Source organism: Cricetulus griseus, chromosome 7 (assembly GCF_003668045.3).
Source record: "Cricetulus griseus strain 17A/GY chromosome 7, alternate assembly CriGri-PICRH-1.0, whole genome shotgun sequence".
In the NCBI taxonomy this organism is placed as follows: Eukaryota; Metazoa; Chordata; class Mammalia; order Rodentia; family Cricetidae; genus Cricetulus; species Cricetulus griseus.
The window spans coordinates 91,161,183-91,181,377 of record NC_048600.1 but is presented as its reverse complement, the minus strand read 5'-3'; the positions used below and the strand labels follow the sequence as shown (position 1 = coordinate 91,181,377).

Below are 20,195 nucleotides of genomic sequence, written 5' to 3'. Positions count from 1 at the left end.
AAAAAAAAAAAAAAGCCTGGGAATCCTCTTAGATAGAAAACTGTACCAGGAGGAAGCACTAGGGAGCATGAATGAGGAAGCTGCATCCTTGGGTGGCTTAGTAGACTGGGAAAGGTGGTGGGGGGGGTGGAGAAGGAGGTGGTGGTGGTGGAGATGGAAGTGGGGGTGGTGGTGGGGGGTGATGGTGGTGGAGATGGAGGTGGGGGTGATGGTGGTGCGTGGCGACAGCGGCAATGTTGAGACTAACTTCCCAAAGTCTCACATGAGCAGGCTCACCTCCTACATACACATGCTCACCTTCTCTAACAACCCACAGAGGACAGCGCCCAGGGCTAAGCTGCTAGCCTCTGTCTCTGCTTTTCCCAGAGATCCCTAGAGGAAAGTTGCTGGGAGTCACCGCTTATCCAATCTAACCTTTAGAAGGGAGGAGACAACAGATACATTTTTATAGAATCAAGGGTCACTTCCACTAAGGTGGCCTCTGCTGACTGCCACCTTTCCTAGGGTCAGACTTGGCCACTTCCTCCTTGCCACCCTTCTGTGTACATGCTCAGCCTTATGCATAAGCAGCTGTGACATCTGCATCAGGGCTGTGCTTCAAGGTCATGCTCTACTCATCCAACCCCTTCATGTCCAGCACTGTGCCTGGCCCTTAGTCAGACTTCTCTGCTATTGAGGGAATGAGTGAATGGTTCAGAGAAGTTTGGAAACTGACAAAACCCAAGTCCGGCTCCTCAAACAGATGTCTGTTTAATGGATAGTTTATACAGAAGGACAGGTGACAGCGGTATGAGAACTAGGTGCTTCTCACAGGCCTGCTGAGTGATTTCTGTCACTTAGGCCAAGTCTCTCTCACACTCTGGTTTACCCTTCACCCCCTTGAACGGCATTCATCTAATGGCTATAGGACAGATGAAAAACGTTTGCAAATTCTGCACACACCTTGTGAGAGGGAATCCCAAAGGTTGTCTCTCCCCTGGGGCCTTAAAACAGGCCACAAAGAATCTAGGACTCAGACCCCGATCTGTGTGGGGGAGAGAACAGATGGCTAGTCAACTCCCTCGGATTTCCCTGGAGACAAGCAGCATGTGGACACAGTTGACGGATGACCTGATGGGCAGGGCGGTTGCCAGTAGCTGTCCCCATGGAGCTAGTGTCATCAGGATACCCCACCCACAGGCTTGAGGATGCGGAAAGACTCTTGGCATGGAAGTGGAGTTGGAACCAATGCCAAGATGATGAGCAGAAGAGGAGAAGATAAGCTGAGGGCCCCAGGAGAGTTGGCAAGCCTCCCCACTCAGCTCCTGGGGTCTGTGTCAAGAAGCTGGGCTCTCCCTGCTTCTTGTGCATAAATCCTCACCACAACACGATGGGGAGAAGGTATACAGATTCTTTCAGCCCCATGGGTCTTATTGCGCTGTTACATTGCTTCCAAAGTCGCATAGGCATGGGGTCCCCTATGGTGTCCTCTGTCAGATCTGTTAGGCTAAAGTCTGGGGAAGATGTCCTCTGAGCACCAGCTGGGCTTGTCCCATGGGGGCCAGAGCAAGCCAGACTTCAGGGATACCAGCTGCAAGGTGGATGCTACCAGTACCTCCAAGCTAAATCATCCTCTTCCCTGGGGATGGGGTAGCAGCAGCTAGCTGGGAAGAGAAAGTGACTGGGAAATGTGAGATACCTGAACTATAAAGAATAAACACAGTGGCATCTGGGATGCCAGGCTCAGGGTCCCAGAGGCCTGGCTGTGGTTCGGCAGGGAGCTGGCAACAATACTCCGGGGGATTTACGCTTAAAGAAGAAAATTCCATCTGTTAAAAGCAGTATTGGCAGAGGGGAAACTAGACAAGCATGGCAGTATATTATAACCTTGGTTCTCAGATAAAATGCTTCCCTTTAACTTCTCCCTTTAAATCACAGTCCCTTGAGTTTAGTGTAGCTAGGTGGACAACACAGAGAAAATGCTCAATGTGTATCTCTCTCTCTCTCTCTCTCTCTCTCTCTCTCTCTCTCTCTGTGTGTGTGTGTGTGTATGTATGTATGTGTGTGTGTGTTGTTTGCTTTTGTTTTTGAGACAGGGTCTCTCTACATAGCCTTGACTGTCCTAGACAAAGCTGCCTTAAAACTCACAGAGATCCACCTGCCTCTGTGTCCCAAGTGCATGGAGATTACAGGCATGCACCAGGGCACCTGGCCTTTCTTATTTTTTGTAAGATTTATTTATTTTATTTTATGCATATGGTGTAGGAGCATTTTCCCTGCATGTATGTATATGCACCTCAGTTTTCCTGGTGCCCCAGGGAGCCAGAAGGATTCTGATGAGGGATCCCCTTCTGTATGCTGTGAATATATGTTTCTCTTATTGGTTGATGAATAAAGCTGTTTTGGCCAATGGACAGGCAGGATTTAGCCTGGCAGGAAATCCAGAGATACAGAAAGGTTGTGGGTGGAGTCAGGGAGACGCCATGTAGCTGCCAAGGAAGCAAGAGAGCTGGGCATCACTGGTAAGCCAAGAACATGTGGAGATACACAGATTAATAGAAATAGGTTAATAATTAAGAGAGAGCTAGCCAATAAGAAGCCTGAGCCATCAGCCAAACACTTTATAATTAATATAAGTCTCTGTGTATTTATTTGGGACTAAACAGCAGTGGGACAGGGCAGACAGAAACTTCCATCTATAGGATTCAGATCCCCTGAAACTAGAATTACATTTGGGAGTAAGCTACCATGTGGGTGCATGAAACCAGACCTGGGTTTTCTGCAAGAGCAACAAGTGCTTCTAACTGCTGCACCATCTCTCTAGCCTCCTCTTTTTCTTCTTATTTATTATTTTTAGTGTGAGTACAGGTAAGCATGTGGAGGTCAGAGGACACTTTTTAGAAGATGGTTCTTTCCTCTTGGACCAGGGAACCAAACTCAAAGCTGTTAGGCATGAATGGTAAGTACATTTACCTACAGAGCCATCTGGCCCTCAATGTGTACCTCTAGAGCGAGTAATTCCAGGTTCCTCTCTGGATTACACATTTGCATCCTCCTAGCCACTAACCTCCCTTCTGCAAAGCTGCCTAAATCCAACCAGCTCCAGTATAAAGGAAGGCCTGATGAAACACAAATCCAGTGTGTCTGCCGAAGTCTGGCCTGCTTCTCTCAGCCGCCTCTGGGCCCAGAATACTGCAAGCGGGAGCCATCAACCCCAGCATCTTACTCCCCCTCAATGGGAGCCGGGCTCTGCCTCTGCCTGCTTCCTTCCCTTTCTGACTTTGGCACATCTGGCTAGTCACTTAATGCTGAAAGGTCCCAGGCAGGTCATGCACTGCTCAGGCTGCAGGGCATAGATCTGGACAGTCCTAAAACACAAAGCTGGATAAGAACAATGACTAAAGGCCACCTTGTCCTTCATACACCATGTCCTCACAGGACTGTTAAAATTCTTTCATTCTCCCTGTACCAAGAGATCCCCAAGGTCAGAGGTTTTGATGCTCCATTGAGACCTACCCATGCATTTGCTCTGAATGTCTGCTCTCATGCCTTCCACATGGGTTTTTCATGGAGATCACAGAGGGTGGGTCTCAGGGACATTCAGGATGCAAACTGTTTCTGCAGTGTAGGTAAATCTAACCTACAGTCATGGTTTACAGGTTCTTTCCGACCCAACTCCTGGTATCTCACCTGCTGTTCAACACCTCCCTCACTCAGGGTGAAAGGAAAGCCCTGGCAGAAGTCATCTCCCCAGAACTGTAACCATGACAGCAATATACCCCCAGATAGCCATGATTTTAAGTCATTTATCATATTGTTTCCACCTCTGAGATCTAAACAACATGGACTTCCAAACCACCCCCCCCCCAAGACAGGGTTTCTCTGTGTAGCCTTGGCTGTCCTAGCTCCCTCTATAGACCAGGCTGGCCTCGAAATCACAGATCTGCTTGCCTCTGCCTCCTAAGTGCTGAGTTTAAAGGTGAGCCACCACCGCCTTGCTGAACTTCCTATACTTTGATGCTCACATACTCTCAGATTTGGAAGTAGCACCTGTTAACTTCCAATTTAGGGCTCAGGAAATATGGTGGCCCCTCACCAAGCCCCTAAGCTATCTCTATATGATGGAGCTGAACACTTCCTCCCCAACTACTCACGGCATCTCACTCCTCTTGATAGTGCCAGGGAAGCGGCTGAAGTTCAGGCAAAAGCTGATCTTAACCAATGGCCTTGTAAAGTCATAAGGCTGAATTCAGTCACGTCACTCCAAAAGGATATTGGAGAGAAGCATCAGACCAGGAGGCCTAGCTGAATTGCTGAGGGCTTTGTCCCAGTGACCTTTTGGGGGGTTGCCTTCAGTATCTTGACAAGGCAGCGAAGAACAAAGTGTGACTGTAATGAGCATCTAGTGTAGGGCACCCTCTCCTGGGGTGGCGCCTCCCTATGGGCCTATCTTTGCATTTCCTCACTTGCTAAGTTCTGCTCACCGCTCCTGGGTACCCTCAGCGGCCTACTCAAGTACACCAAGGAGAGATGTTCACATGCCCACTCCCTTGCTCACCCCTGACACCCAGGGAAGCACTCACATCAGCCGGCTCCCTGCGGTGTCCCTCGCCAGTCCGCAGCCAGCTCCGGCTCAGCTCGCTAAGCTCAGGAATGGGCTGTACCTTGAGCCGCACACTGTCCCCAGACTGCCGGATCATCTCCACAATTTCATCCCTGGACTTATTCTCCACATTCTGTCCGTTAATCTCCACCAGTCGATCTCCTGGCACCAGCCCCAAGGCGAGGTCCTTGGTGCCTGCACCTGGCTCAGCAAAGTGAACCACCCGTCGATAGGCCTGACCCTCAGGGGCCCGGTCCAGCATGGTTGTGCGCCTAAGCGAGAAGCCAAAGTCTCCTGTGGGTCGCCGTTGCAACGACAGCTCCCGGAGAGCAGGAGGTGGTGGGGGCACCACAGCGGGGAGACGTAGGTCAGCTGGGAATCTTTTAGTCACCAGCTCAGGGACTCGAGACCGTGGTCCTGGTCGAGGAATGCCTAGCCCAGGATGCTGCATTAGCTGTCCCTCAAGCGTCCTCACCTCTACCTGAGGTGATGGGGCTGCAGAGTGCTCTGAGGGGGTGGAGGTCTCTGAGGCACTCTCGTCCCTGCTCCGCTGGGAAAAGGAAAAACGTTTGACAATCATCTGAGAGTTCTGTTTGGCCAGTGAGCCGAACTTGGCTGCGCGCTGCAGCACAGAGCCCCGGAAGCTGCCTTCCTCACCCTTGAGGTCATCACTGGAGCTGGCTGTGCTTAGGTGGCCTGAGTCCAGGATGATGCTGCCCCGATTGCTGTCGGAGTCAATGTCAGTCAGGTGCAGGTCAGAGCTGCTGGCCACCTTGATAGGGATGGGGTTGGAGATTTCCAGGCGCGTCTTGGATTCACGCTTGGAGGACCGGTTCAGGTTGAAGAAGCCTCGGCGCATGCTCATCTCTTCCAGGCTCCGCAGTTCTGCGGCTGACATCCGCTCCTTCTTCTCCTTTTTCTCCTTCTTCTCCTTCCGCCCGCCATCTTTGTCCTTATCTTTCTTCATGAGGTTAAACATGGTGGGTGTGCTGTTTTTAGGGGTTGAACCCCCAGCAGATTATGGATGGTTAACACAGCGTCTTTGGACCCCACCTTGCAGCTGCAAGTAGAAATAGAGAAAAGCTATTCAGTCTTTTCCAGTTCAGACAGAAGCAGCTGATGCTGATAAAACAGTCACCCCTCATCGAGCGCTAATGATGTACCAGTCACTCTGATTTACATAATTTTATCTAACTTCACTTCACTCTTTAGACCAAAGTGTAGGTGAACCTGGAGAGACTTGGCCTACAGAAAGCCCTATGGCAACCTGGAGCCCAAATGAAGAACAGAATACAAAAGGAAACAGAAGGGTCTCTGCAACATCACCTCCCCACAAACACGTCCACTGAAGCAATGGATATCCCACTTGACTGGGCTCTTTCCTATGCCTGGTATCCCCCGAGCAGCAGCCATGAAGACTGCAACTTTTAAAAACAATATTCATTTCTATGAGTGTTTTGCCTGCCCGCCTGCACCACATATGTACCTAGAGCCACAGAAGACAAGAAGGGTGTGGGATCCCTGGTACTGGAGTTACAGACATTGTGAACCCCCTCCATGTGGATGCTGGGAACCGAATCCAGGTGCTCTGCAAAAACAAGAGCTTTTAGCCACTGAACCTGGGACCCAGCATTATCTGATGTCTCATCGGGACTTCACACACACACTCCCTCCTATCCAATCCTCGCAGCACTCCTGCGAGGCATATGTCTTCATGCCTGCTTCACAAATGAGAAACAATACTCTTAGGAAGTTAAGGATATGTTAGGTGTTGTCCATGTAGTAAGTGGCAATGCTACTGTGTCCCTGGGTGCCCAAGGAAAAGCAGGGAGGGAAGGAAGGGGAAATCCCAGACTGCACACACAGGACAGACAGTTGTGGGGTGGGGGTGGGGTGGGGTCAGCTAGATAAACAGGATCCTGAGAAACTCACATCCTTTTCCCTAGACCAACACCTAAATATAGCCGAGGGAAGAAAGTTGTGGTGGCCCAAGAGAAAGATCCAGCTCCAGGATGTGAGCACCTATGGCCCCAACTACCCCCACTCTCATGCATACCCAAATGGGGGCAGGACTTAGGAAACCTGGTAGGGTTGGAGCTCCAGCAGGGAAAACAAAATAGAAGTAGGCCATGCAATCTAATTAGAAATTAACTGTAATTTTTCTCTCTCCATGAAAACCTCCCCTCTGAATTCCAGACAGAGGATCTATGAGCTCCCCCCCTCCAGTAATGGCCTATTGCCAGGTCCTGGACAGGCATTTCCTCTCTCTACCCCACCCCCACAGCCAGGCAAAGTCCTGCAGTATCCCCATTCCACTGACAAGGACCAACTCCCCCCAACCAAGGTTCAATGCCCAGGAAGGCATTAAGACGAGGAACTCCCAATGGCCCCGTGCACTGCCTAATTGCTTTCCCTCTGCAAATGACCCTGATCCATATGGTTCCTTGAAATCTTCCTTCTAAAGCCGTACTATCTATAAGAAATAAAATCCAAATTAACACATATATATGTATATACATCTTTTTTTTTTAAACTAGCCATATTTAAAAAGATAAAAAGGAACACATGAGGAGTATGGAGAAATGGCTCAGCAGCTAAGAGCACTGGATGCTTTTCAGGGAGACCCAGGTTTGATCCCAGTACACACATGGCAGCTTACAATTAGTTACAGGAGACCCAATGGCCATTTCTGATCTCCATGGGCACCAGGCACATATGTGGTATACACACATACATGCAAGCAAAACACCCATACACATAAAATAAGTAACAAAAAGAAAGAAATAGGTGAATTTGGGCAGGGCAACACATACCTATAATTCTAATCAGGTGGAAGGCTGAGACAGAATCTTAAATTTGAAGCAAATTTGGACAGGAAATAGAAACCTTGTTTCAAAAACAAACTAGATAAGCTTAAGATTATTAATTTATTTCATCTGGTATAATATATCCAAACTGTTGTCATCTCAACATATAATCTCCATAAAAACATTGAGATATTTTTATATTCAATTTTCCATAAATGGTTCTGTTTTGGTCTCAAAATAAATAGAGTTCTGGTATGGACTTTACATTTAGAGCACAATTCAATTCAGACAGACTACATTTCAGATGGCCAGTCCAGGGCTGCTGGAGGGGCCAGTACAACTCTAGAGAACTCTAGCAATAGAATGTATCCTGGTTAGTTTTTTATCAACTTGACACAAGCTAGAGTTATCTGGGAAGAGGAGAATCAACTGAGAGAATGCCCCCATCAGATAAACCTATAGGGCATTTGCTTGATTAACGTTTGATATGGGAGGGCCAAGCTCACTGTGGGCCACACCTAGCAGGAGGTCCAAGGAGGTATAAGTAGGCTGAGTCAGCTAAGAGGAAAAAGCCAGTAAGCAGCACTCCTCCATGGCCTCTACCTCAGTTCCTGCCTCCAAGTTTCTGCCTGGAGTTCTTGCCCTGACTTCCCTTCAGGATCAACTATGAAAACCTTTCCTTCCCAAACTGCTTTTGGTCATAGTCTTTATCACACCAAAAGAACACAAACCAGGCTGGGCGTTGGTGGCGCATGCCTTTAATCCCAGCACTCCGGGAGGCAGAGGCAGGTGGATCTCTGTGAGTTCCAGGCCAGCCTGGTCTACAGAGTGAGTTCCAGGACAGACCCCCAAAACAATACAGAGAAACCCTGTCTTGAAAAACCAAAAATTAATTAATTAATTAATTAGCTAATTAATAAGAAAGCAAACCACTACAGAATGTATTCACAGGGGTAAGAAATCTGGCTTGGTCATTAGCTAACTCCTTATAGCTTGTAGCAAGAACCCATTTCCCTCTCTGACTGCAGTTTCTCTGTGTGAACACTGGTGCATACATGTGTGGTTGTATGTGTGCATATGGAAACCAGAGGCCAGTCTCAGACAGGTCTTTCACTAGCCTGGAGCTCGAAGAGTCAGCTATGCTGGCAGGCCACTGAATCCCAGGGACACACCTGTCTCTGCTTCCCAGCAACAGGGTTACAACCTGTACCACCACCATGCCCCACTTGTTTTTCATTTGTTTTGTTTTCTGTTTTTTAACATGAGTCCTGGGAAAAGAACTCAGGTCTTCCTGCTTACAAGGCAAGCCCCATTACCAGTTAAGCTATCTCTCCAATTCATCTAGCCTCAGTTTCTCCTTGGTAAAACTGAAATTTTTTGCTTCTAAATGTTCCAGTTAACAGTCCCTAGAAGCTGGAAGACAGGAACCATAAACCTCTAAAAGCACCATTCAGGAGCACTCTTGGTCAGTGGGAATTCGGGACAGCCGGCACTTTCTAGGGGGAATATCTCCTCCCAATGCTGATGGAATAAGGCACAGATCCATACTATTCCAGGCTATGGGATCTTGGCTGGTTACCACCCACACTGCCCTAAAGGGCTGATTTAGATGATAACTCTGGTATAACTGGAGAAGAAAATAAAAACAAATGGAAAACTCTTAGCGACTTAAGAGGGAACAAACAAGAGTATCCTAGCCACTGCCCAACCACAGAAAACCCAACTGTCAGCCATGCTGTCCTTACCCAATCCTGACTTCGCTGGGGGTTAGATAGCTGAGTGCTATCAACGGACAACAGTCCCAAGATTCTAGAATCTTTGAACTGGAAAAGTCCCTTCGAAGTAATTTCATGTAAACCTCTCTCTCATCCTTAGCTTGTCCCTCACTGTCACTCCAACAGGCAGGACCAGAAGGTAAGCACCACAGGGGACAGCTCTGACTAAAACTGTTAAGGATCTTGTATTTAGGCCTGGATTTGCCACAGATCTCCAGGGGACCTTGAGCCTGTCACTTTGCTCAAGGTTGAACTAAATGATCTAGACCTCTTCCAGATCTAAAATTCCAACAGTCCAAGTCCCTTGTGGACACAGTTAGCTATTAACTTTCTGTCAAAGACACTCCTCTCATCACAAACCCAGGGCCTTCAGAGGCTGCCCTGTGAGCCGCTTACCACTCCTGTCCTGCTACTATTATCTGTACAGCTCACAAGGCAGCCTTTCCCCACAGCCAGCCCCATGTGGTCGGGCCTGGTGTGATCAGGTCACTCCTGAGCCATGTGTCTACCACTGCCTGACTGTCCACACCATCCCTCTCCAGAACTAAATTTACAGAGCAGCTGCAGCTGCTGCTGTACTCCTCAGCCTTGCTCAGCTCACTAAAAGAGCTGGATTCCATACCCTTTTCAGAGTCCTTGGACATGCCAACCTCCACTGTCCTCAGACACAAACCTTCAGCAGCTCTGAAGTCACCACCTCCCAGATCCTCATTCTGGTTCCAGTTCTCCCACCCCACCCCCTCAGGCTCCTTCCTCTCTTGCCCTCTCCCTTTCTTCCAGTGACTTTAACCTTCTAATCATCCTGACTTCTTTCTCTAACTCTCCAGACCAGGAAGCTTTTCCTAATATTGACTGGAGGAAAGGTATGTCACTAAGTTATCTTGACCCTCCTGTTCCAAGGACAATCTATCAACTCAGCTGCTTTATCACTTTAGGACAGGGAGCCTCTTGAAGGCAAGTCACTCAACTCAAATGTGCCTCCATTGGCCCAAAGCACAAGAATAAACAATATACATATCCTTAAAACTGAACACTACTCATGTAACAAGCGTGAATCTCAAAAACATTTGAAACAAGAAGGAAAGAAACCATTGACAAAAGCATACACATTAATATGATTGTTTGCTCATATTTTGTTTTGACAGGGATTCTCTGTGTAGCCCAGGCTGTCCTGGAACTCACTCTGTAGACCAGGCTGGCCTCGAACTCAGAAATCAACCTGCCTCTAACCCCCAAGAGCTAGTATTAAAGGCATGCACCACCACCGACCCAATTGATTGTTTTTTTCTTTTTCCTTTTTCAAGACAAGGTCTCACATAGCCCAGGGTGAACTCACCGTGTAGCTGAGGATGGCCTTGAATTTCTGATGCTCCCAGTGCAGGGTTTACAGGCATGTACCATACACACTATACCTGCTGGTAGGATTCTACTTATTGGGGGCAAAACTAATCTATGGGGAGAAAGGCCAGGGCAATGGTTATCCTTGGGGACTAGTGTAGTCAGAGTTTCTTTCCAGACTAGAGGTCAGGAATATATGAGAAAAGCCGTGAGGGGACTTTCTGATCAAGCCATGTATGTTCACAGAGGTATGAGCTGACAAGTTTGCAGATTAGTTAGCTGTTATCAGATAGTGCACTGTAAGATCAGTGTATTTGTTTGGGCATAAATATTTACGAGAGAGAGAGAGAGAGAGAGAGAGAGAGAGAGAGAGAGAGAGGGAGAGAGAGAGAGAGAGAGAGAGAGAGAAGACTGCTGAGCATTGATCCCAGCAATTGGGAGGTAAAGACAAGTGGACAAGTTCAAGGTCAGCTTGGTTTACAGACTGAGTCAAGGTGATACTGTGAGACCCTGTCTCAAAATATAAAAATAAAAAAACTGTAAACAAATATCAAATTCCAGTTAGTGAATATTTGCTATGGGATTTGGAGTGGGGCATACTGACAGCTGTAATTTACTTTGAGATGTATCAAATTTTTCATAACTTCATGAATGAACAAGGGATAAAAATGTGACAAAATAAGATGAGAAACAGTAATTATAATATCTAGGAGGCAGGGTAGCTGCAAAATTCTTTAACTTTTCTGAATATTTGCTGATCTTTATGATAAGATGTTGAAAAAAATGGACCAAGTGCCTACTAAATACAAATGATAAAAAAGCAAATGGGGGGCTGGAGTGATGGCTCAGAGGTTAAGAGCACTGACTGCTCTTCCAGAGCAGAGGTCCTGAGTTCAATTCCCAGCAACCACATGGTGGCTCACAACCATCTGTAATGAGATCTGGTGTCCTCTTCTGGTGTGCAGATACACATGGAAGCAGAATGTTGTATACATAATAAATAAATTTAAAAAAAAAAAAAAAAAAAAAAGCAAATGAATCTAGTAAAGAGCTCAGGCTTTAGAAGTCAGATAAAGACATAGGAACAAAAATGTAATATCTATGCTGCTTAGAGACCCTGAACAATTCCTCTTCCTCATCTGAAAAATGAACAAGATAGCAGTACCTACCACAAAAGGAGTGAAATAAGTGCATATATCACTTAATGTATTATATGTACATATAGATACTCTTACAATACCTAGCCACATGGGAAGCTCTCAAGAATGGTACCAAAGGGCTACCAAGAGAGTCCAACACTTGCCACCTGAAATGCAAGCCTGATGACTTGAATTATTCACTGAACCGCTCTAAGAGTAAAAGAATTAACTCTACAAAGTTCTCCTCCAATCTCTACATGTATGTCATAGCATATAGTACACTTTCCCCAAACATGCACACACAAACACAAATTTTTTAATTTTTAATTAATGATATCTAACAGATATCATTATCTGTTAATGATATCTGTTATCATTAACTGGGCAAAACATTTTTATTTTGGAAGGGACAGGTTGAGACAAGCTGGTCTCAAACTCAGCACACAGTCAAAGGATGACCCTGAAGAGAGCCTCCAGCTTCCTCTTCCCAATCTAATCTTTGCCATTTAAATAATACTGAAGAGTGCACAAAACAGCACAAATGTGACTAAGTCTAGATCTCTGTTTTTTGTTTTGTTTTAGTTTTTTGAGGTTTCTATATAGGGTTCTCTGTATAGCTCTGGCTATCCTGAACTCACTCTGTAGACCAGGCTGGCCTTGAACTCACAGAGATCCAACTGCCTTTGCTTCCAGAGTGCTGAGATTAAAGATATGCACTACCACTGCCTGGCTTTAGACCTTTGTATATAGACAGTAAAGCCCAAAGGTGTGAAGGCAAGCCAGTGAGCACATAGCCAGATGGATCTATGGCTTGAGTCCACAGGCCTCCATAGCTACTGCTGAGAATATAGACAGGAAATTCACGGACGCAGAACCACGAAAGGCTAGCAAACAAGAACAGCAATTCAGTTTCCATAACAGTCACAGACATGTGATACAAGCATATAGTATTGTTTGCTTAGTAGGTTAACAAAAAGCTTCAAGAGCAATATGAATTAGGGCATGGGAAACAGACTCTCATATATGTTGATGAAAGTACAAACTGGCCAGGCATTGGTCACGCACACCTTTAATCCCAGCACTCTGGGAGGCAGAGGCAGGTGGATTTCTGTGAGTTCAAAGCTGGCCTGGTCTATAGAGAGAGTTCCAGGACAGGCTCCAAAGCTACACAGAGAAACCCTGTCTCAAAAATCAAACAAACAAAAAAAGTACAAACTGATATGATTTCTTTAAAAAGTTTTTAATTACATTTATTTATTCTAGGGGTGGGAGCAGATGTGCACAGGTGGAGGTCAGAGGACAACTTGTAGGAGTCATTTCTCTCTTTCCACTATGTAGGCTCAAGGGATCAAACTCAGAACCCAGGTCAACAGTCCTAGAAGCACTTACTGCTGAGTCATTTCTTTCTTTTTGAGCATCAAAAAGGCCAGGCTACTTTTATTATAAAAATAGGAACTGGAACTGGTATGCTAACCTATCAGTGGTGGTGAAAGCCTTTAATCACAGCATTTGGGAGGCAGGGGCAGGCAGATTTCTGAGTTTGAGGAAAGCTTGATCTATAGAGTTAGTTAGTTCCAGGACAGCCAGGACTACACAGAGAAACCCTGGGGGTGGGGGAGAGTAGCATTCGGATGACAGACAGAAACTGCTTCATGAACGTGTATGTGATCCTTGCCAGGAGCCATGCTAATTCTTGAATCATTCAATTTTAGTGTACACTGAGAGTGAGCCCTGGCATAATTTTCTAGTGGGGCAAGTGTGTGGTGCCTATGAAATTTCATATATACATGCATTTTGACCAGTCCAATTTTAAAATTTTATGTTTATGTGTGTGTGTGTTTAAGTAACTCCATGTGTGTGCAGGTACATGAAAAAGCCAGAAGAGGGTGTCCAGTCCCTTGGAGCTATTGTTACAAGTGGTTATGAATCTAGGCCCTAGCAGCACATGCCTTTAATCCCAGCCCTCAGAGGCAGAGGCAGGTGTATCTCTGTGAGTTCAAGGCCAGCCTAGTCTACAGAGCAAGTTTTGGGACAGCCAAGGCTACACAGAGAAACCTGTCTTGAAAAACCAAAAAAGAAAACAAAACAACAACAAAAAAAAGTGGTTATGAGCTGAACTTGAGTTCCCTGGAAGAGCAGCAAGTGCTCTTAACCACAGAGCCATCTCTCCAGCCCCTGCCTTTTGAGTTCTAATTGTGGGTCATCTATAAATGTTTCACACAATAAATATAACTAATCTTTTGTGGGTTTGTTTACAATAGCAAATCTATAAACATAAATGTGTATACTAGAGAAATTGCTAAATTATAAAATAGCTAGTTAGTTATTAAAAGAATGAGGTAGGGGCTGTGGGTATTATTCAGTGTTAGAGTGCTTGCCCATGGCCCTAGGTTCAATTCCCCAGACTGAAATAAAAGGGGGAGGGGCACATTTGTGTATACTGACTGGAAAAATTCTATGCTGTTAAATTAAAAAAACAAAAAACAAAACAAGTTGTTCGATAATATACGGTGATTTCTTTTTTTAATGTGTACCAGTGTTTGGTTTGTACGTACTAATATGCACTGCTTGCAAGTCTAGTACCTATGGAAGATACAGGAGGGCACTGGATCCCCTAAAACTGGGATTACAGAAGGTTGTGAACCACCACGTGAGTGCTGAGAACTGAACTCAGGTCCTCTGGAAAAGCTGAGTTATCTCCCCAGGCCCATGTCGCTAAACTCTTACTGTGTTTGTTTTGTTTTTCCAGACAGGGTTTCTGTGTGTAACCACCCTGTACTGGAACTAACTCTATAGACCAGGTTGGCCTAGAGCTCAAAGAGATCCAATTGCCTCTGCCTCCTGTGTGCTGGGATTAAAGGTGTGCACTACTACCATCCAGTTGCTAAAATTTTTTGTGTGTGTATGTGTGTGAATGTATATTATGTATTTTATTTTCATGTTCATGGGGGGAATATGTCTTGAGAAGGAGACACAGATTTTAGAACAGCTAAAAACAGTTATGATAATATATATGTGTGTGTATGTCTGCTTTTAATTTTTATTACACTTTATTTATCTATGTGTATATGAGCTCATGGGCCATGGAACCCACTGTGGATATAAGAGGACAACTTGTGAGAGTTCCCACCTTCTACTATGTGGGTCCCAGGAACTGAACTCAGATCATTGGGCTTGACAGCAAGTACCTTTACCAGCTGAGCCATTTTTCTGTCCCATGTTATAAGTTGTTACAATGTGAGCAGTCCGCTGGTTTGTGTGCGTGTGTGCTCAAGGGAATTCAGTGGAATGGGTCTTTGTGCAACTTTTCTTCTACTTTTCTGCATGCTTTATTTTCTACAGAAAACATAAAAATGCATGTTAAATTGTATTTTGATGTAACATTTAACCCTCTACCTATCAACAGAACAAGCCTTTACCAGCTCTGCAGAGCTAGCCGTTTGACTGGCACCTGTGACAGGCCTGGGTTTGAATCGCCAGCACTGCACCAAAAACAAAACAAAACAAAAGGTCTGACTCTAGAGTTGGATATGGGGAGGGTGGTCATTTCAAACAACGAAGATTATTAGTCTTGACAAGGTAGTGAGCAATGCACCAGTATCAAAGCTGTAAACAGGATTTGCCACGGTCAGTATAAGGCTCGCTTTCTTGTCTTCAAAAACTTTCAGTGGTGTTCTGTAGCTTTCGGACAAAATTAAATGGACCGTCCTGTGGCGGGCAAAGCAGAAACCCCAGGAAATGGCAACTACTATATCATTAGCATCCCCAAGCCCTCACTCAGCTGCTGTAGATGGATCCTTAGATCAGTCCCCCAGCCCCCATCCCACCCCACACTCATAAATAAACACAAAGGAAATGCCTTCCCGAGGGGGCCGGCCTCTCTCCCTTGGCCTCTGACCTCGGGAGCCGCGGTTCCCTCCAGGCTAGGCCCCACTCCCCAGGCCAGCCAGCGACGGTGCAGCGCCTTGCAGGGTGGCGCAGGCTGACCTGGCCTGCGCCCGCCGCGCCCGCTTCTGCTGAGCTCCGCAGCGCCTCGTGACTCATTGCCAGGTCACACGGAGCTTATCTGGCTCCAGGTGTGCACGCTTCTCACATGACATCAGCCAGCCCGCCCAGAGCAGCCCAGTAGCCCCGCGGCCCTTGGCGTTTCCTCGCCAGCCAGCCCACACAGCAGTATCTGCAGCCCCGCGCCGCCTGCTACTGCGGAACCACTTCCACAACAAGCAAAAGCTGCGGGCCCGGGAGGACCAGGGCGGGAAAATGCCGGCAGCCCAGCCCTCCTCCAAGTGTCACCTCAGCCTCCAGAGCCTCCTTCCTGCAGCCCAGCCCTGCCATTGCTCCGCAGGCCACCTGCCCCTTCTGTGTGACCCTGAGCAAGTGGCATCTCCTCTCCAGCCTCAGGTTTTCCAACTGTAAAATCTTCAAGGGTCAGACAGCACTGACTTGGCCTCAAACCTCTGCCTGAGGGAAATTCTGCTCTACTACAAAATACAGATTCCCTCTCTGCCTCCGACTTGCTGTGTAACCTTGACTTGCTGTGTGACCTTGAACCCAACACCAACATCTCTCTGAATACCAGAAAGAAAAAGAAAAAATATATATATGTGTATATACATATACATATACATATACATATACATATACATATACATATATATATATATATATATCGTCGAATACCTGGCAAAAAGAGAAACCCCTGTTTGAGCCCTGTAAAAATCCTCAGTCTACAACTTAAAACCCCTGTTTGTCTAAACAGAAATGTCAAGGCATTCTAAAAAGAAATGTCATTTATAAGCCACACAATTCTTACTTCCACAAAGAGGAGGGAGATGTTGTGGGGGAGCTGGAGAGTCACCACCTATTCCTACCACTCTAGCTCCAAACTCTACTGCTCTGCACCTTCTAATTCTGGCTACCCCAGAAAATGGTTAAAAAAAAAAAAAAGAAGAAGAACTAAAAAAAAAACCTCAGTAGAGGGGGGAGAAAATGATGACTGGGGTAGGATGAGGTGTACAGATCTTAGAGCATCCAGGACCTAAGCCAAGCACAACTTTAAAACTCCATTCAGCAGGTCCTCAGTCCAGTGAGACCCTGTCAATCAAAGCACACAGTGGATCCCCACCCCGGCAGCTTTACCCTCTCTGTACACCAGGACTCACTCACATAGACGTTGTTCTGTTTCTAGTCTGTGGTGCCCACTCCAGAGGCTACGGACAGATTGGTGGTTTGAAGCAGCAAGAACAGCCCAGCTTCCCTGAAATCCTTTGACACACTAAATCTGGATGAAGACTTCCGGAGTTCCAACTCCCTGCTCCACCCCAGCAGGGTGGATTCCCTTTTCACGTAAAGCCCAGTTCTGCCCCACCCAGTTCACCTTCAGATACCTGCTTCTGGGGAGCCCTAGACTTTCTGTCCCCATTTTTGAAGACACATGCCCCCTTCAATGAGCAGCCTCCAACAAAGCTATTGAAGGGGATCTGGGCAATAAGCCCAGACAGCCCTGGAGTCAGGAAGGGCACCATCCATGTGATGAGGGCTTCTGAGGAAGAAGTCTTCAGACACACAACCCGGGACCTGAGCCAGGCCAGGAGAGAGCAAACAAATGAGGCACTCACATGCTGAGTATCCATAGTACAAGCTCTCAGAGGAAGTGTCCATAGTCTGTGACCTTCCTACTCCCTCGGCTACAAGCCTTCCTCAGTCCCCTAAGCCTGCAACACAGCAACTCACCCAAAAGCCATTGTTTTCCTGGAATTGAGGCTCCACTCCCAGTATCCTCAATCCCCAATAGCCAAGCACACCTCCACCCAAAGCTATATATAACCAACCAAGTCTTGTCCAGCAACCAGGAAGATACTTCCTGGAAAACCTCCTTACAAAAGGATTTGGGGGGGGGGGGTGGCAGGCCTTTGACAAAGACCCTACAAGGCCTGTCAGGAAGCCTGAGACATCAGGAGAGCAACTTTCAATATCCCCAAATAGAAAGTAGCCCCAGAACCAGAAATGGGGGATGCACAGTTTAGCCAGGCCTATTGCCATGGCAACAGGACACCAACCTGCTCAAGAAAAAGGCTCCAGATTTGGTGAGCGAAAGCCAAGGCAGCCTAAATCAGCGTCCTCTAGATTCATCACCCTGCTAGAGTGGCCCTGCTCTTAGTACTGGGGATAACAACCTTCTCCCCAGTATGCCCGCAGTGCATTCGCTCAACTGTTACAGGGGCGCTCTCAGAGTCTCTTCGGCCAGATATGGCAGGGACACAGAGAGGCAAAGTCAGCCTATGCAAACAAGCCCAGGGCATTAGATGAAGGGAGGATTCTATTATTTGGAGGACTACCTGAGGACAGGAAGGCGCTGCATGAGAGCCCCTTCCAGGAAATGTCTCCCTGACCTCTCCACACACTATGAGGCCGACAAACACATGCCTTGTTGGCTAAAAGACCAGGCAAAAGGAGTACAAAAATAAGTTGGCTGTCCTCCCGTCCCACCTCCAGCCATCTCTCTAGCTCATTCTGGCAGCAGTCTTTCCAACTGATCAGTAGGACACATGTGCCTTGCCACAGGACGACACCCCCACAACAAAACCCCAACCTGTGGTGTGTCCCGGAAGGCCTTATCTCTTCCAGGAGTGTGACCCACTCCTTGGGTCACGCTGGGTACCAACCTGTGTTGGTTCCCTAGCACAGGGAAGGGCGGGGGCATCTGACCCGGCTACCTCCCCTTCCATTGGCGAAACAACCGGCATGGCAGGTTCGCAGGGCGGGGCGTCGGTGCTCTCTCCCAGAGGCCTGGAGCAGGCTGCCCTACCTTCCCACACAACCCCACCCCCTACAGGGAAAGGTGAAGTGGGCAACCAGTTAGCCGGGCAGCCTACACTGCTAATCCCCCAGCCTGACATTCGCTCACCCGCCCTCATCATCTGTCCCAAGAGGAGGGGGCCCGGGAAGCGGGGTCTCCATTGTTTTGCCAGCTGTCTAGCAGCTGCTCCTTAGAGAGGAGCCCGCTGTCGGCCTGGCAGTGAAAGGGTGAAGGCCGCTGGCAGGGATAAAGGACTCGGCGGAGGTGCTCGCTTTCCTCGCTGTCTTCCTCAGTGCCTCACCCGCCCGCTTCATTTGGGGGTCTCGGGCCTAGCCCAGAGATGCCCCCCGACCCAGTCCCGAGGCTGCAGCCCCATCCCGCAGCTCTGGGCCACCTGGATCCTCTAATCTTCCAGTCCCTCCCAAGCCGAAGGCCACCCTATCCTGCCTCCGGCGCCCAGCCTGCCAGCAAGGGCCCCGCGCTTTCCCTGCCCGCCGCTCCGGATCGGCCCCCACCCGGGCTGTCCAGCCCCGCGGCGCCGCCAGGGACAGAGCCTAGAGTCCGGGGCCGCCGCTTCCAGGGGACAGGGGAGGAGCAGGAGCTCGCGGGCCCCGCCGACCGGCCCGAGACCACCGCGCCACCCTCCCGGGCCCGGCTCACCACCACGGGACTACCCCGCACTCACCGGCCGCCGGAGCCAGCCCGGCAGGCAGCAGGAGCGGAGACGCGGCATCCAGCGGCCCCGGCCGGGTCCCGGCTGGAGCGCAGCACGGCGCAGCGCAGCGCCGCCCCCCGCGCCCGCGCGAGCTGAGCGGACAGAAGGGCGCCCCCTGCTGGCGGCTGGAGGGATAGGCACCCGCCGGCCTTAGGCCCGGGCGCGCCGCCAGACCTGAGCCAAGGGGGCGCCCGGCGCTGCCCAAAGATTCTCCGCGATGGACTCCGAGTCCCCGGAGGCCGCCTCCGAGAGGCATTGCCTGGAGATTTTGTCCGCTCTAGCCGCTGCAGGCTGAGTGCATGTCTGAAAGGTGTTGAGCTGCACTGTCCAGGGAAGACACCAGAGGGACGTGCTAAACGTGTGAAGTTCTGCCCGAGGCAGGCACTGAACATTCATGAGCTTGATCAGCATAGAGCTGTTCAAAGATTGTAATTGAGTCATGGTGGCTGCTGCTTCCCAGAGTGGCTCTGCAGAGGTACACACAAGTTCCTGCTGGATGGTGTCAACTGGCTAAATTCAAGGGGGCACTTCCAAAGCTATACCCCAAGGTGGAAACAGGCTCTCAATGGCTTAGTCTAGCACACACAAACCCCAAGTCCAGACCCTAGCCATGGGAGAGGAGGAGAACGACAATTTCAAACACCAACTGATGGTGGTGACACACTACTTTGAAAGACGTATTTATTTAATGTACTTAATTTATTTGTTTTGGTTTTTCGAGACATGGGTGGTGGCGCAAGCCTTTAATCCCAACACTCGGGAGGCAGAGACAGGCGGATCTCTGTGAGTTCGAGACCAGCCTGATCTACAAGAACTAGTTCCAAGACAGCCTCCAAAGCCACAGAGAAACCCTGTCTCGAACTGCCCCCTCCCATCCCCCCAAAAAAGAAAAGAAATCATGTGCACACAAAATCCTGCACACGACTTTCTAACAGCTTCATTCATAATCGCCAAAACACGGAAGGGAGCAGGATCTCTTCAGCAGGTAGATAAATCAGTAAAGTATATAGTACATCTAGACAACAAAACATTCAGTGCCA

General features: G+C 48.2%; 1 protein-coding gene across 6 annotated transcripts in view; it reads right to left on the bottom strand.

The window, feature by feature from the left end:
• The window catches only part of Myo18a (myosin XVIIIA), a 103,440-nt gene extending 84,168 nt beyond the window's left edge, over positions 1 to 19,272 (bottom strand). For 5 of the 6 annotated variants that reach the window (XM_035448311.1, XM_035448312.1, XM_035448309.1 and 2 more), the window contains exons 1-2: positions 19,126 to 19,272; positions 4,563 to 5,642 (exon numbers count right to left, since the gene is read on the bottom strand). In XM_035448311.1, coding sequence (XP_035304202.1) covers positions 4,563 to 5,561 — 999 coding nt within the window. In that variant the 5' untranslated portion in view covers positions 5,562 to 5,642; positions 19,126 to 19,272. Of the gene's footprint in view, positions 1 to 4,562; positions 5,643 to 19,125 lie in introns of those variants that run through there. The other variant, XM_027426639.1, reaches the window with a different exon arrangement.
• Between the last annotated feature and the right edge of the window lie 923 nt (positions 19,273 to 20,195).